This window comes from Somniosus microcephalus, chromosome 5 (genome assembly GCF_052327205.1).
Source record: "Somniosus microcephalus isolate GS21.2 chromosome 5, FLI_Smic_1.0, whole genome shotgun sequence".
In the NCBI taxonomy this organism is placed as follows: Eukaryota; Metazoa; Chordata; class Chondrichthyes; order Squaliformes; family Somniosidae; genus Somniosus; species Somniosus microcephalus.
In genome coordinates, this window is record NC_140991.1 from 79395858 (window position 1) to 79411121 (window position 15264).

Consider the following 15264-nt stretch of genomic DNA (forward strand, 5'->3'; position numbering starts at 1 on the left):
ATTTCTGAAATAGCTCATTATCATTGATAAATAGACCGACATGCAGATTTGTACATGTGCAGGGCACACAATAGAGGGCCGATTTTAACTCAGTCTGCCCGGCCTAAAATCAGAGTTCTGCACTTACTGCCCCATTCCTGCACAGATCCCACCCGCTGCCATTTTGTCCAGGGCCTGCATAACAATGCAAATACATAGGACCCCAATTGCAAGCAGTGCAATGTACTTCTATTCAAATCATCTCCCATGCTACTTAGTTAAGCAATGGTTTATAAAATGGGGAGGGAGAAATTAAAGAGGGGAGAAAATAACTAAACACTAAGGGGACATAGGGGGAATTTTAACCTAAAAAAAACAGGTGGGTTTGGAGCGTGGGAGTAGCTAAATTGTTAAAAATGGGATTCCCGCCTCCAACCTGCCCACTTCCAGTTTTAACGGAGGCGGGAGACCAACCCGCTCCCAGGGGGCGGTGCATCAATTTAAATATTATAATGAGGCTGAAAGGCTCTCTTTTAACCTCCACTTCGTTTTTAACTGCATATGGACGTGTTTTACACAATTCGTGAAACCCAGCAGTTACAGCTCGTCAGGGACTGCTACATCCAGGAGGTAAGTGCCTTTATACCTACCCCCTGGATCCAGAGTCCCTGCCTAACCCATCCCCCCGTGATCAGAGAACTCCCCCCTCCCCCTCCCCTTCCCGGCCCGTGATCATCTGAAGATCCTCCCCCTCCCCCTCCCCATGCTCCTCCCGGCCCGCGATCGTCTGAAGATCCCCCACCCCCCAGCCGCCTGTGCTCCTCCCAGCCTGTGATCTTCCCGTGCTGCTGCGGCTGCTTCCTGCCCCAAATTGTCCTCGGACCCCGTCTCCCCCGTGCTTCTCCAGCCGGCCCACGGAATCCCTCCCTCCCCCCCTCTGTGCGGCCTAATGCCGCAGGCCTACCCGCCCGCAGGCAGCCAGCCTCTCAATCTGGCTGGCTGCGAGCGGGAAACCGAGGCTTGGCATGCAAATCAGGCCCTGCCGCTAAAGTCGTTAAACCACCTCAGTGGCCTCGCCACCCCCACCCCCAGCCCGCTCTCCTCCTTAAAATCCAACCCATAACCTTTAGTTTAGTAGCAGAGAGTGGCATATTGTACTATCACTGTTAATGTCTTTGGCCTTGGATGACGGATTAAACGAACTACTTGTTTTTCTCAATGGAATGAAATCTGTCCATTTCCTTCAGGTTGTGGTGCAACCCTCACAACATCAACAGGTAGTTTTACCTCACCCAACTATCCAATGCCATATTCACACAACGCAGAATGCTACTGGCTGATTCAAACTAGTGCAGGCAGTGTAATTAGGCTGCAGTTTGAACAATTCCACTTGGATTCCAGCACTGGATGCAGTTATGATTACCTGGCTGTATGTATATTCTTACTTAAGTTTGATATTGAAAAGCTATGATACGTTTTAACTATTCAAGGAATTTTAATACCCAGTCTAGGCTAGACAGAAGATGTGAAGCATTGATAGTTTTTTGTAGAATTTAAAGTTAACTCACCTTCTGAATTTTAAATTGGAGATTTTGAAATGTAACTGTAATTCTATTATGGGTTTAAAACATTTTTGGGGTCAAATTGTATCACGCCCATCCATAATGGTGTAACAGGTTTCCTTGTGCCTCTTGCGTCTCAAAATGCTATTCAAATTGACTTATTTGGTAGCACAAAGCAGTGCTTCTGCTAACTACTCAATCTAATTGTGATTTACTTTTGCATATTCTGTCATGTTGCAGAATTCCAGAGAGTTAATGGGGGAAGAAAAGGGTTTCCATTGCACAACACAAATGAATAAGTCATTTCCTCCTGGTGGATGCAATTCTATATTAAGTGAAAAGGATATCTGATTTTCTGATTATGGGTGCAATTTATGCCTGAATGGTTAGAAATAGGTTTTGCATAGACATGAATGGAAGTGTACTATTTGCATTCAATTTTCAGAGGTCATCTCATTATCATATTTACGTGTAACTCCAGGTGCAAATTTGAACCTGTGAGGAAAACATGCTGGTGGTGGGAATGCAAAATTGCACGTAAATGAAATTTAAAGTGGCAAGGGAGTATCAGAAAAGGGTGACAAAAATTGTGACGGTCTTTGCAAAGGCCCAAAAGATACCTCAACCCATTAACACTCTTTCCCAAGTGAGGGGATTAATAACTGACAGGCAAAATTGAAGGCAAAGGAAACACAACGTACAGTCAACACTTTTCAGGCAAATGACAGAGCAGCCCAGCACCTGGCTGCTGAGGTAGAGGTGATGGGTGCTGCTCAAGGTGGTTGGAAGGATGGACCTGTGCATGCCACTCCACGGCACCATTCTAATAATTATGCAAGGAGATGGAATCAAAGTTACTGGCCACAGCTGACTGTTACTAAGTGCCAGCCCAATGTTGCATGATAACACTAGCTCTCTGATGACCTGGATTTTTAAAAATTCATTCTCTGGATGTAGGCGTTGCTGGCAAATCCGGCATTTATCGATCATCCCTAATTCCCCATAGAAGGTGGTGGAGGGTCTTCTTCTTGAATCACTGCAGCCGTGTGATGAAGGTACTCCCACAATGCTGTTGGGTAGGGAGTTTAAGGATTTTGATCCAGTGACAATGAAGATGTGTCCAAGTCAGGATGAGGTGTGACTTAGAGGGGAACTTGGAGGTGGTGGTGTTCCCATGTACCTACTGCTCTTGTCCTTCTAGATGGTGGAGGTCACGGGTTTAGGAAGTGCTGTCGAGAAGCCTTGGCGAGTTGCCGCAGTGCATCCTGTAGAAAGTACACACTGCAGTCACGGTATGCCGATGGTGGAGGGGGTGAATGTTTAGGCTAATTGATGACGTGCTGATCAAGCAGACTGCTTTGTCCTGGATGGTGGTGTGCTTCTTGAGTGTTGTTGCAGCTGCACCCATCCAGGCAAGTGGAGAATATTCCATCAAACTCTTAACTTGCGCCTTGTAAGTGGTGGAGAGGCTTTCAGGAGTCAGGAGGTGATCCACTTGCCACAGAATATCCAGCCTCTGACCTGCTCATAGCCACGGCATTTAAGTGGCTGGTCCAGTTGAGTTTCTGGTCAGTAGTGGCCCCCAGGATGTTGATGGTGGGGGACTCGGTGATGACATTGAATGTCAAGGGAAGGTGGTTAGGCACTCTCTTGTTGGTCTTGGTCATTGTCTAACACTTGTGTGGCACGAATGTTACTTGCCACTTATCAGCCCAAGTCCATGGGCCGTATTTTGCGACCCCTATGGGTGCATACGAGGTGCGCACACGCCTGTAGGGGCCGCACAAGTTACGGGTTTAGGCATGCAAATCGCATGCGCGAAAACCCGGAACTTGTGATCTGTTAAGAATTCTTGACAGATCCTCCGCATCCCTGGGAAAAGCGTATCCGCGGGCGGAGAGTTGCGCTATTTGCCCAACTTCTGCCCAGAGAATGCCCTTGAAATTCTTACGCCTGGTAAAAGCAGGCATAAGGCCAGCTTTTACCAATGTAAGAGTTATAAAAGAATAGAAAAATAAAATGTTATCACTCATTTATCCATTAAAAAGACTGTCCAATAAGGTAAGTTTATTTTTAGCCGCTTTAAATCAAATTTAAAAAAATTAAATTTTGTTTAAAATAGTTAATTAAATGGTATTTTAATTAATTTTAAATATGTAATTTTTAAAATTTACTTCATGTGTTCGTGTATTTTTTAAGTGATCCCCATTCATACTTATGGGAGTTCCGTATGTACAGAATCCCCATAACTATGAATGGGGATCCCCTTCTTTCATTGGTTCAGCCAGCCCACGTGATCCCAGGGGTGCTTGCGAACCGCCTGCGCCGCTGGGATACTTGGGCCTCTACCCGCGGGTACCCGGAGAGGCCCAGGAGTGCTAATCTATGAAACTCCTGGACCACCAGGTAAATTCGTAGATTTTTTGCAAGTCAGAGGAAACCGCCCACAGGAGCCTCCGACCGCAAATTTTGGGCCCATGTCTTGCTGAATGCGGGCATGGACTGCTTCATTATCTGAGAAATTGTGAATGTGGCTGAACACTGTGCAATCATCAGTGAACAGCACCACTTCTGACCTTATGATGGAGAAAAATTAATTGAATGAAGCAGCTGAAGCTATCTGGGCCCAGGACACTGCCCAGAGAAACTCTGGCAATGATGTCCTGGGCCTCAGATGATTGGTCTCCAACAACCACAATCATCTTCCTTTGTGCCGTCTGCGACTGCAGCTGCTGGAGAGTTTCCCCCAATTCACATTGACTTCAGTTTTACTGGGGCTTCTTGGTGCCACACTATGAAGACAGTTCCCCACATTGATAGGTAGAAGAAGAAGAAGGAGGTCCTGGCCAATAGTTAGCCCTCAACCAACATAACAAAAACAGATTATCTGGTCATTATCACATTGCTGTTCGTGGGACCTTGCTGTGTGCAAATTGGCTGCCGCGTTTCCCACATTACAACAGTGACTCCACTTCAAAAGTACTTCATTGACTGTAAAGCACCTTGAGACGTCCGATGGTCATGAAAGGCGCTATATAAATGCTAGTCTTTCTTTTCTTTCTTTCAATTCCAGCCCCCGTGTATTTTCTTGTGTAGGCCTTGTTCTCAGCCAAGTTATACAAGGCAACCAATCTTCCCATATTTGGGGCATTACTGGCAATTTAACTGCCCGGCTACCTCTGTAGCACCACCAAGACTGAGCAGTGGCAGGGTTCCTCTTGGTGGTGGGAATCTCGATGGAAGCCCACCATGCATAGACGAAGGACCCAGACCCTGAACTATGGGTCATGATTCTGACAGTGTTGGAGGATCAGACAGATGTCCCCCCCCCACCCACTGGAATACCATTTCTGGATGGATAATCCCAGCCTACTTATCTTCACTGTGCAATGAAACCACCTACAGGTGTACACTTTATATGATAATAGAGATGGGCCATCCAGAATTGTTAATGTGTTCCTATGTGTTCGCATAGTCTGAGAAATTGTGAATGGAGCTGAACACTGTGCAATCATCAGTGAACAGCCCCACTTCTGACCTTATGATGGAGAGATAGTCATTGAATGAAGATAGCTGGACCCAGAACACTGCCCAGGGAAACTCCTGCAGTGATGTCCTGGGACTGAGATGATTGGCCTCCAACAACCACAATCATCTTCCTTTGTGTCTGTGAATCATCCTCATGCAATGCAAATGTTGTTGTGAATCATCTTCATGCAATGCTGACGTTGCTGCAAATTCATTACCTCATGCCAATCAATTCTCACTGGGAAAAACTGCACTGGAAGTTCTACAAGATTTTTCATCACTGCAAAGATGACTTATTGTGGGCAACATGGTGACATAGCTATTGTGCCCAATATTACTGTAGGTATGGATTCTCCATATCACTCAGGCGATAGATAATCTAGATATTTAAAGATCTGAACACTCAGGTGGCACACATTATGCAATACATTTACATTACATTAGGAGACAAAATATGAGCTTACACTATAAGGTCAGATAATGCGTGATGGCATAATCCATTCTGGAAAATAGAGGTGAAATCACAGAACTTATTTGATCTACGGGTACGAGTGCTGTGCTTAAGACTGGTAATAAAGGTAATGCAAGTCAAGTACTTTGATCATACCTTATGTTTCTCTTCTAGGTTTATCATGGAAACAACATCAATTCTCAGCTCCTGGCTAAGTTGTGTGGCAATCAGATTCCAGCACCCATCCTCTCTTCCAAAAATAATATGTACATAAAACTCCGAACTGACAGCTCAGTAACAGCAGGAGGATTTTTTGCTAAATATACACACAGTAAGTAAATCAATCCACAGCAAAACTGGTCTAAAATGGCCCTGTTTCACCCTTTAGTTATGGTAAGTCAGTAACGTTTTCCTTCTCATGTTCCAATACTAGCTATTCTGACACACTTGTATTCTAAGTATCACGCAGCGCACTCTTTGGCTCATTCTGTAACTTTCCTCAGGATGGATGACACTAGGTTGATGTTTGTGAGGGGGTTGTGAGTGATGGGCACATGCTCTGAAGTGCCAGTGATGGTGGATCCATTGGTGACTCCTCTGGCATATCTAGAGGAGGTGAAGACGAAGAGATGTCAAAAATATCATTTTAGATTTAACTACTTTAACACAGAGGGTGGTGAACATGTGGAGTGAACTGCCCAGGGAGATAGTAGAAACAGATATGTGCAAAAAATGTAAGAGATAATTGGATGGATGTTTCAGTGAGTGGGCGATTGAGAGGTATTATTTTTTGGGGCTGGACTGCAGTCTTTTCCAAACAATGCTACCCATAACCTGGTTCAAGGCTTGAGTTGTGGAGCAGGTGAAGTAGCTCCATGACAGCCGCCTTGGTGAAGCTAAGGCGCCTGACACATTGCTCCTCAGTGAAGTTTAGGTAGGAGAAATGCTCTCTGAAGACCCGCTGTGGATGTGGTCTCCTGCACAATGCCCTCCTCCTCCCTCTTCTCCTAGCTGCTCCTGCTCTTTCCTGTCACCTTGCTATTCCCTCGCGTCCTCCAGTCCCAAATACAGACCTACCAGACCACCCATGACTGCAGTAAAACTGTTTTGAAGGCAGACAAAAGCAGTCCAGCAAAAGCAAAATCTTCTTAGCAGAAGTCAGAACTCAGTTGTAGAAGACAAAAAAAATGCCGAAAAGTTAAACAACAACCTAAAAAAGCAAACCAACAGCTAACCTGTATATAGTGGATGAGCCCTGAAGGATCCTTCCTGCCAATTAGCACCACAAGTTGCTGAGTGAGCTTATCATATGGCGAGTCAGTCACTGGGGCAGCCCAGTTTCACAAACGTCCTACAACAAGCATAAGACCCTTATTAAAATATTTTAATGAGGCTTTTTAATAGTTCCAGCACCCGCGCTGGACGCCTACGGTGGTGCCTGACCAATATGGCGGGCTGTGCACTTAAGAACATAAGAAATAGGAGCAGGAGTAGGCCATACAGCCCCTCAATCCTGCTCTGCCATTCAATAAGACCATGGCTAAACTTCTGCATCAACTCCACTTTCCTGCCCTATCCCCATATCCCTTGATTCCCTTAGTGACCAAAAATCTATTGATCTCAGTCTTGAATACACTCATCGACTGAGCATTCCACAGCCCTCTGGGGTTCCCCTTCTCTCCAAACTCCATTCCCCTCTTCTTGACAGCATTTCCCTCCTTAGGCGCCCCTTTTATGGCTGCAAAATGGGCATGGAGCGATCAACTTTTTAGGCCTTTCTTAGAATTTATCTGAGTTCCTATCATTGTTATTCTGTTGGAACTTAAAATATAATTTTAAACATCTCTTTGATTGAATTTCTGAATACTACGTATGTCATGTGCTTGTTAGTTATTATTTTATACATTGATGCCATGGACAGTAACAGTTCCAATTACCCTCAATAATCAAAAATAATGCTTTGAAACTGATTAATGATTTCCAGAAATACACAGCTTTTATTTGACACTTAATTTGATGACTTCTAGAATGATCAGCGGTTTGCAGGAGGGACATGTTTTCTGTTTTGATTTTGGAGCACTCTTCAGTTTTGAATATCACTGCTTAAAATAAAACTAGATTGTCAACAGTACAAAGCAGTGAAATTTGGATAGAAAATGATCTTTAACTATTCAGTGCTACTCATCATATTAACAACATCTCATTAAGGAAGAGTGATTGACACAAGCCTTAATCCATCTGAGGGCATGAAACAAATTAATGTTAAAATGGAAGAGATCTTATTAAAATTTCACTCTATCAGCATTTGTGAAAGCTTTGTTATCTCAGTAGCCCTTTCAGTATGGCATTGTTTGTTCTTGTTGTGTTTACATGTGTACTAGATTTTCCTGACAAGTTGTGTGTTTAACTTTCAAAATTTTCAAAGAGCTAACATGTTGCTTCATTTGCAGTTTGCCAGGGAGTGATCATTGCAAATCGTAGCCAGGGGATCTTGGAAAGTACAGACTTTCCACAGCCTTATCCCTCTAACCAAGACTGTAACTGGACTATACAGGCTACAGCCGGGAACACAATCAACTACACCTTCACTGCCTTCAGTCTGAACTTTAACAGCTGCCGCTTAGTTTGGCTAAAGGTAAGAGTTAGATTTACAGAACGCTCCATAGCTAGAAGTGAAGTTACAAACACCCTTAAAAATATTTTAAGATCACAGGCCGTGGATGAGGAAGGCCATTAATCTATTTATTCTAATTTATTGTATTTTGCTTCCTAAAGGACAGTTTTGTTGAAGAAAACCTTGATTTAACCTAGCCTTTTGACCCCAAATAACCACCATAACCATCATAAAGTTTCATCAAATCATAGCATAAACTGAGCATTACTCTATGATCATAAGTCTCTGAGTCATTCATTCACCTCATGGCAAGGGTATGATATCTTTCTTGGTATGCCACTGAGTTACTAAGTCATAAATACTCCAGCTATCTGTCGACTGGTCACAAGATTGTCAGGGAAGTAGAAATATGACACTGGTACAGTAGGAACTGCATTTTGAGGATGGGATGTTGTTGAGGCAGAGTAGAGGGCACGTGTCTGCAGGTGGGTGTGCAATGCCTGACACTGGGTAACACCCCATTTCTGAAAGTGCCTGTGGGATACTAGCAAACAAATGTCTAATGCATTTGTCTGAAATTCCTCTTTCCGCTATTTTAGCTGGGGCATTAATCATTTAAACTAAGTGGGTTAATGTCTCCACCAAAGTAGCGGAAAGAGGAATTTCAGATGAGCGAGTTAAGCATTGTAATTTCAGGATCATTGCCTTGATAAGTACTAAAATTAATCAAAATTATTTTCTGTGTACATCGGGGCAGATTAATCCACATGCCTAGGCCCCCCAGTTAAATATGGGATCCCTGTGCGAATATGGGACCCCTGGTAAAACTCACGATACTACAGAAAAATTGCTGGATCAAAATATTCTAACATTTAAAAAATATTGTCATTTGCCATTGCAGTTTACGAGTTATTAATGCAGTCCTTAAAAATTCTGTGGGCCTATTTCTTCACGCAGTTTGCTACACATTTGTGTTTTAATGGATCAGGGTGGGGGAGATGGTGTTGTGCCAGGGGCTGCAATGGGGCCCCAAATGTTCTTGGTCCAGGATCCCGAGAATTCTTAATCCAGCTCTGGTTCATATTTATTCATGGATAACAACAGACATCATTGGAAGCTTAAAATGGTGACAATACCATGTTGACTGTTTTTCAACAGAAACATTTATATCTAACCAAATCTGCAAATCAATGGAAATTACACTAGTGTAGGAACTGGGGTTCCTAGCCAAAGAATTGAGATTGACTCAGAAAATCAAAAACAATAAAATTTAATGAACAAACGAAGCTGTTAGGTCTGGTCTGCTTGAAAGACTGTGGAAACTGCTAGAAGGTTCCGAGCTCAACTGCTAGCAGGTTCCGAGCTCAACTGCCAGAAGGTTCCGAGCTCTACTGCTAGAAGGTTCCGAGCTCTGACGTGTCAACGTCATCACGTTCTTCCCGCCGTTGAGAGATCACGTGACGGATGGCATGACGTCATCACGCGGAGTACAGGAAAGAAGCCCTAGTACAGTTAACAGATACATTAAAGGTGCAGCCCCCAGCTGTACTACGTTGCTGTAAAAGGAATTATATACAATTGTCCGTAATCCTCTGGTGGTTCCGCCCCCCCAGAATTGCTTTTAACAGAGAAGGTAAGGCGAGAAGGGGGTCTGATGAGTCTGTCCGACCGACTGCGATACCCCGGCAGCTGGAACGGAGCGCTAGAAGGCGAACTGGCCGTTGGCTGTGGTTGGGATGATGCCGCAGGCAGAGGAGAAGAAGAGGCCGACTGTGGTCGACCCGGTGAGGTGGGCACTGGCGACTCGGCGGATGACTGTGGCTGTACTGGACCGGCAGTCGACGGTGGATGACCACGACGAGGCGGCTGAGCGGTGACGACTGGTTCGCTCAGATCCAGATGCGCCGGTTTCAACCGGTCGATGGAGATGTGGTCAGGCTTACCGCTGACGTCGACTGTGAAGGACTTGTCACCTGACGAGATGACGTGGAACGGACCTCTGTAAGGTGGTTTGAGCGGTTTTTTGTGAGCATCCTGCCGAATGAACACGTATTCTGCGCTCTTAAGATCCACCGGGACATGGGAGCGCTGCAGGTCATGATGCGACGTAGGCACTGGGATGAAATTCCTAGCCGCTTCCTGGTGGCTGACGAGCTGCTGAGCTGGGGACCAGGGCTCCTTGTGAGGAGGAAGAAAATCACCAGGCACTCTTGAGTGGTTGGCCGTAAACCAGCTCTGCTGAAGAAGAATGCAGGTCGTCCTTAGGCACCGTGCGAAGACCTAGCAGCACCTAAGGGAGCCTGTCCACCCAACTAGGCCCACGGAGACTAGCACGCAGTGCGGCTTTAAGGGACCTGTGGAATCTTTCACACAGACCGTTCGCCTGTGGATGGTAGGTGGTGGTACGATGAAGCTTGGTGCCCAAACCTTGAGCTACGGCGTTCCAAAGCTCAGAGGTAAATTGAGGCCTCCGGTCAGAGGAGATGTCAGCTGGTACCCCGAACCGAGCTACCCACGACGAGATGAAGGCTCTGGAGACGTCTGCCGCTGTGGTGGCAACCAAAGGAATTGCCTCTGGCCACCTGGTGGTGCAGTCTACCACGGTGAGGAGGTGAGTGTACCTGCGAGAGGAAGGGAGAGAACCAACCAGGCTCACGTGCACATGGTCGAATCGACGCTCCGGAACCGGAAAAGTGGCGACTGGGGCCTTAACATGGCGTTGTATCTTGGACTTCTGGCAACTCACGCAGGTATTGGTCCAGTCACGGACGTCGAGATGCATTCCCTTCCAGACGAATTTCTTTGCCATGAGTCGTTGTGACGCTCTCATGCCAGGGTGTGACAACCCATGGATAGTGTCAAAAATTCTCCTGCGCCATTCGACTGGAACAATTGGACGTGGGACGCCCATCGAGATGTCACACAGGAGTGTGGTCCCTATGGCCTGGAAACTGACATCAGCCACTCGTAAGCTGGAAGGTGCGGTCCAGTATGCCTGCACTTCAGGGTCTGCCTTCTGTTCTTTTGCCAAACCAACATAGTCGACTCCCAGGTGTACTGCGTGGAGCTGGGCGCGGGAGAGACAATCCGCCACCAGGTTGTCTTTGCCCGAGACATGTTGTATGTCAGTTGTAAATTCAGATATGTACGTAAGATGACGTTGTTGTCGTGCTGACCATGGTTCCGCTGTCTTGGCCATCGCAAAAGTAAGTGGCTTGTGGTCTACAAAAGCCGTGAATGGGCGTCCTTCCAGTAGGAAGCGAAAATGGCGGATGGCCAGAAACAATGCCAACAACTCCCTATCAAAAGTACTATACTTGCGTTCGTTCTTCCGCAGTTGGCGGCTGAAGAAAGCCAGTGGTTGCCATGTGCCGTCGACCCACTGCTCCTGTACTGCCACGATGGCATAATCAGATGCGTCGGTGGTAAGGGCAATGTTTGTGCCCGGAAGGGGATGTGCCAACATGGTCACAGCAGCCAAAGCGTTCTTAGTGTCGAGGAAAGCCTGGTCCATCTGGGGTGTCCAATCGATCGGGTCTTTGCCCGATTTACCTCTGAGGGCCTCGTACAAAGGTTGCATCAACAATGCTGCCTTGGGGACGAACCGATTATAAAAATTGACCATTCCCAGAAATTCCTGGAGGGCCCTGACGGTCTGAGGAAGAGGGAACGAGGTGACTGCTTCCACCTTTGTGGCCAGCGGGACGGCGCCTTCTGAGGTGATTCTGTGTCCCAGGAAATCAATGCTGTGCAACCCAAACTGGCACTTGGCCGGGTTGATAATAAGGCCATGTTGGCTGAGACGAGAAAAAAGGGTACGCAAGTGCGTAATGTGTTCTTTCGTGCTGTTACTGGCAATAAGGATGTCGTCTAGGTAGACGAAGATGAACGGCAGATCGCGCAACATGGAATTCATGAGACGTTGGAAGGCTTGTGCTGCATTCTTCAGCCCAAACGGCATACGAAGGAACTCAAAGAGCCTGAAAGGTGTGATGACGGCAGTTTTGGGGACGTCCTGAGGATGCACGGGCACTTGATGATAGCCTCGGACAAGGTCTACTTTGGAAAAGATGGAATTCCCTGCCAGATGGGCCGAAAAATCCTGAATGTGAGGAATTGGGTACCGATCCGGTGTGGTAGCCTCATTCAGGCATCTGTAGTCACCGCATGGTTGCCATCCGCCGCCTGGCTTAGGAACAATGTGTAATGGCGAGGACCAAGGACTATTGCAAATTGGGCTTCCGCCTGGAAAAACTGATGTAACTTCAACAAAAATTGTTCAAAGAAATCGGGGTCACCAATGTAGGAACTGGGGTTCCTAGCCGAAGAATTGAAATCGACTCAGAAAATCAAAAACAATAAAATTTAATGAACAAATGAAGCTGTACAGGAAACTGTAGGTGTGGTGTATGTGCCTTTAAGAGCCCCCTGTGTACTGTAATGCCGGTAATGGCCACTCGGGCTATATAAGCCTGTATATTGTCTTGTATCTGTTAGTTCACCTCCAGACTTTGTTCAGTAAACACCTGTGAAACCAACTCCTGCCTTCCGTGTCTCTATTAACACATGGATACAACAGTGGCGACGAATTGGAAACGGACTTACCTGCAATTCGGCAGCACCTCAAGGAGATCGATTCCTCAGACGAAAGTCGAAGAAAAGCAAGCAAGAAAAAAAAACTGTGGTTTCACCAGCTAGCCGAGCTGGTGGCAGGTACTGCAATAATCCTTCCTGGGCGGCGGGCTGGGGCTCCATCGGCTGGCTCTGCAGCGGGGCCGAGCAGCGAAGGCGGAGGCAAACCGAGACAGAGGGGGGAGCACTCGGGAGATGGCCGGCGCTGCAAAGCAGGTCGGCGTTCGGACCAAGCAGAGGGAGGGAAAAGTCCCAGAGAGTCCGGCGGGAACGAGTCTCCACCTGTAAATAAAAACCGCGGAAAACAGCGTTGTCAGCAGCGGCGGGAAAGCGCGGGAAGCGCCATTTTTTTTCTGTGGGGAAGAAAGAGAAGCGTGGGAAGCGCCATTTTAGATTTTCAAGATGCCGAAGACTGGCAATATTACTGCTTTCGATAGTGATATAGAAGATTGGACCACATATGTGGAAAGAGTGGAGGTATATTGCAAGGTGAATGAAGTAGCGGATGATAAAAAGGCATCGGTACTTCTAAATCTGATGGGCGCAAGGACATACAGGCTGTTAGGAAACGTGATCACTCCAGCCAAACCGATGGACAAGAATTTTAAGGAGATTGTTGATACCTTACAGGAGCACTTAAACCCAACACCGCTGCTGATAGCGGAACGATTCAAATTCTTCAGGAGGAATCAGCACAAGAATGAAAGTAACGCTGATTACCTCACCGAATTACGAAAGCTGTCAAAGCACTGCCAATTCGGGGCAGGACTGGCAGATTCTCTATGAGACAAATTCGTCTGTGGTCTCCTAAGCGAAGGAACACAGAAAAGACTACTTTCTGAGAAAGATTTGACACTGGACAAGGCTTTCAGTGTGGCTGTATCATACGAAGCAGCAGCAAGAGGAGCTGCAGAGATACAGCAAAAGCCACAGGGCTTCGGCACCCATGAAATTACACGGGGTTTCGAGAGATGTTACCGCTGCGGCAGATCCACCCATGACCAGAAGGACTGCTGGTTCAAGGACAAAGCACGCAGGCAATGCGGAAAGATGGGACACATTGCACGTGTATGCAGATCTGGAAAGAAATCCACCGAGAGTAAAAAGGTCAATAAGGAAAAGTACAGAAAGGTACAAATGATGACGGACAGTTGCTCCGAAGACCAGAAGAGCGACAGCGACTCCAGAAACAAGAGACTAAGCTCTCTCAAATTACATAATGTAATTGCCAAAGAAGATTACTAGACCATTTGGGTTACCCTCACGATAGCGGGGTCCCCAGTTAAAATGGAGCTAGATACAGGATCAGCACTGACCGTCATAAGTCGACGGGATTACGAGCGGCTATTTCCGCATATACCTTTGAAAGACACATCCATTATCTTGAAAACATATACGGGGCAGAAAGTATACCCCAAAGGGAAAATAAGGGTGCCTGTTGTATACAACGGCAAGGAAATACAGAAGTTGTATTTATACGTTCTGCAAGATGGTGGTCCACCGCTATTGGGACGTGAATGGATCAGGAAGATACGTTTAGACTGGCACTCCATTCAGGCACTGACGGTGACCAGTAAGAAAAAAAAATGATGATGACGTCATACCTGAACGATTAAAAGACATCTTGGCCAACGCCAAGGAAGTGTTTCAACAGAAACTAGGAACCTTGAAAGGCATCACCGCCTCAATAAAAGTGGAAGATGCGGCAATTCCCAAGTTTTTTAAGGCAAGGCCGGTGCCATATGCAATTCGTCCAGCAGTCGAGGCAGAGCTGGAGAATTTGGAAAAGGCAGGCGTATTATCCAAGATAGATTGGAGCGAGTGGGCAACACCCATCGTCCCGGTCATGAAGAAAACGTTGAATAATGATAAATCTGAAGAACAGAGAAAAATTCGCATCTGTGGGGACTTCAAGGTGACTGTAAACCCGGTCCTTCACACGGGTTTCTTCCGAGGATAGAAGATATTTTCGCCTCACTATCCGGAGGGAAACGTTTCACCAAAATTGACTTGGCACAGGCATATCTACAGATGGAGGTTGAAGAGGCCTCTAAAAAGTATCTCACGATAAATACACACAAAGGCCTGTACCAGTACAATCGACTGGTTTTCGGAGTAGCATCAGCTCCAGCTATCTGGCAAAGAGCTATGGAGCAAGTCCTCCAAGGGATTCCGGGGACTCAATGCTACCTAGACGACATCCTTGTAACAGGAGAAAGCGACAACGAGCACCTTGCCAATTTGGAGCAGGTGCTCACTAGGCTGAGAGAACGGGGCCTACGAGCAAATTGCCCCAAGTGCGAATTTTTCCAGAAACAAATATCATATTGTGGCCACATAATTAACGAGGAAGGGTTACATAAGTCACCTGAAAAAATTGAAGCGGTCATAAAAGCCCCAGCACCTGAAAATGTCTCACAATTAAGGTCGTTCCTGGGATTGATAAATTACTATCATAAATTTTTACCGAACTTGTCAACTCTTCTGCACCCTCTTAA

At 46.3% G+C, this 15264-nt stretch overlaps 1 protein-coding gene across 1 annotated transcript in view; it reads left to right on the forward strand.

Annotated features, from left to right (window-relative positions):
- cubn (cubilin (intrinsic factor-cobalamin receptor)) overlaps positions 1-15264 on the forward strand; it is a 447009-nt gene that overhangs the window by 108665 nt on the left and 323080 nt on the right. The window contains exons 17-19 of the mRNA XM_085987872.1: positions 1227-1408; positions 5695-5851; positions 7971-8155. Of these exons, the coding sequence (XP_085843998.1) occupies positions 1227-1408; positions 5695-5851; positions 7971-8155 (524 nt within the window). The remainder of the gene's footprint in view (positions 1-1226; positions 1409-5694; positions 5852-7970; positions 8156-15264) is intronic.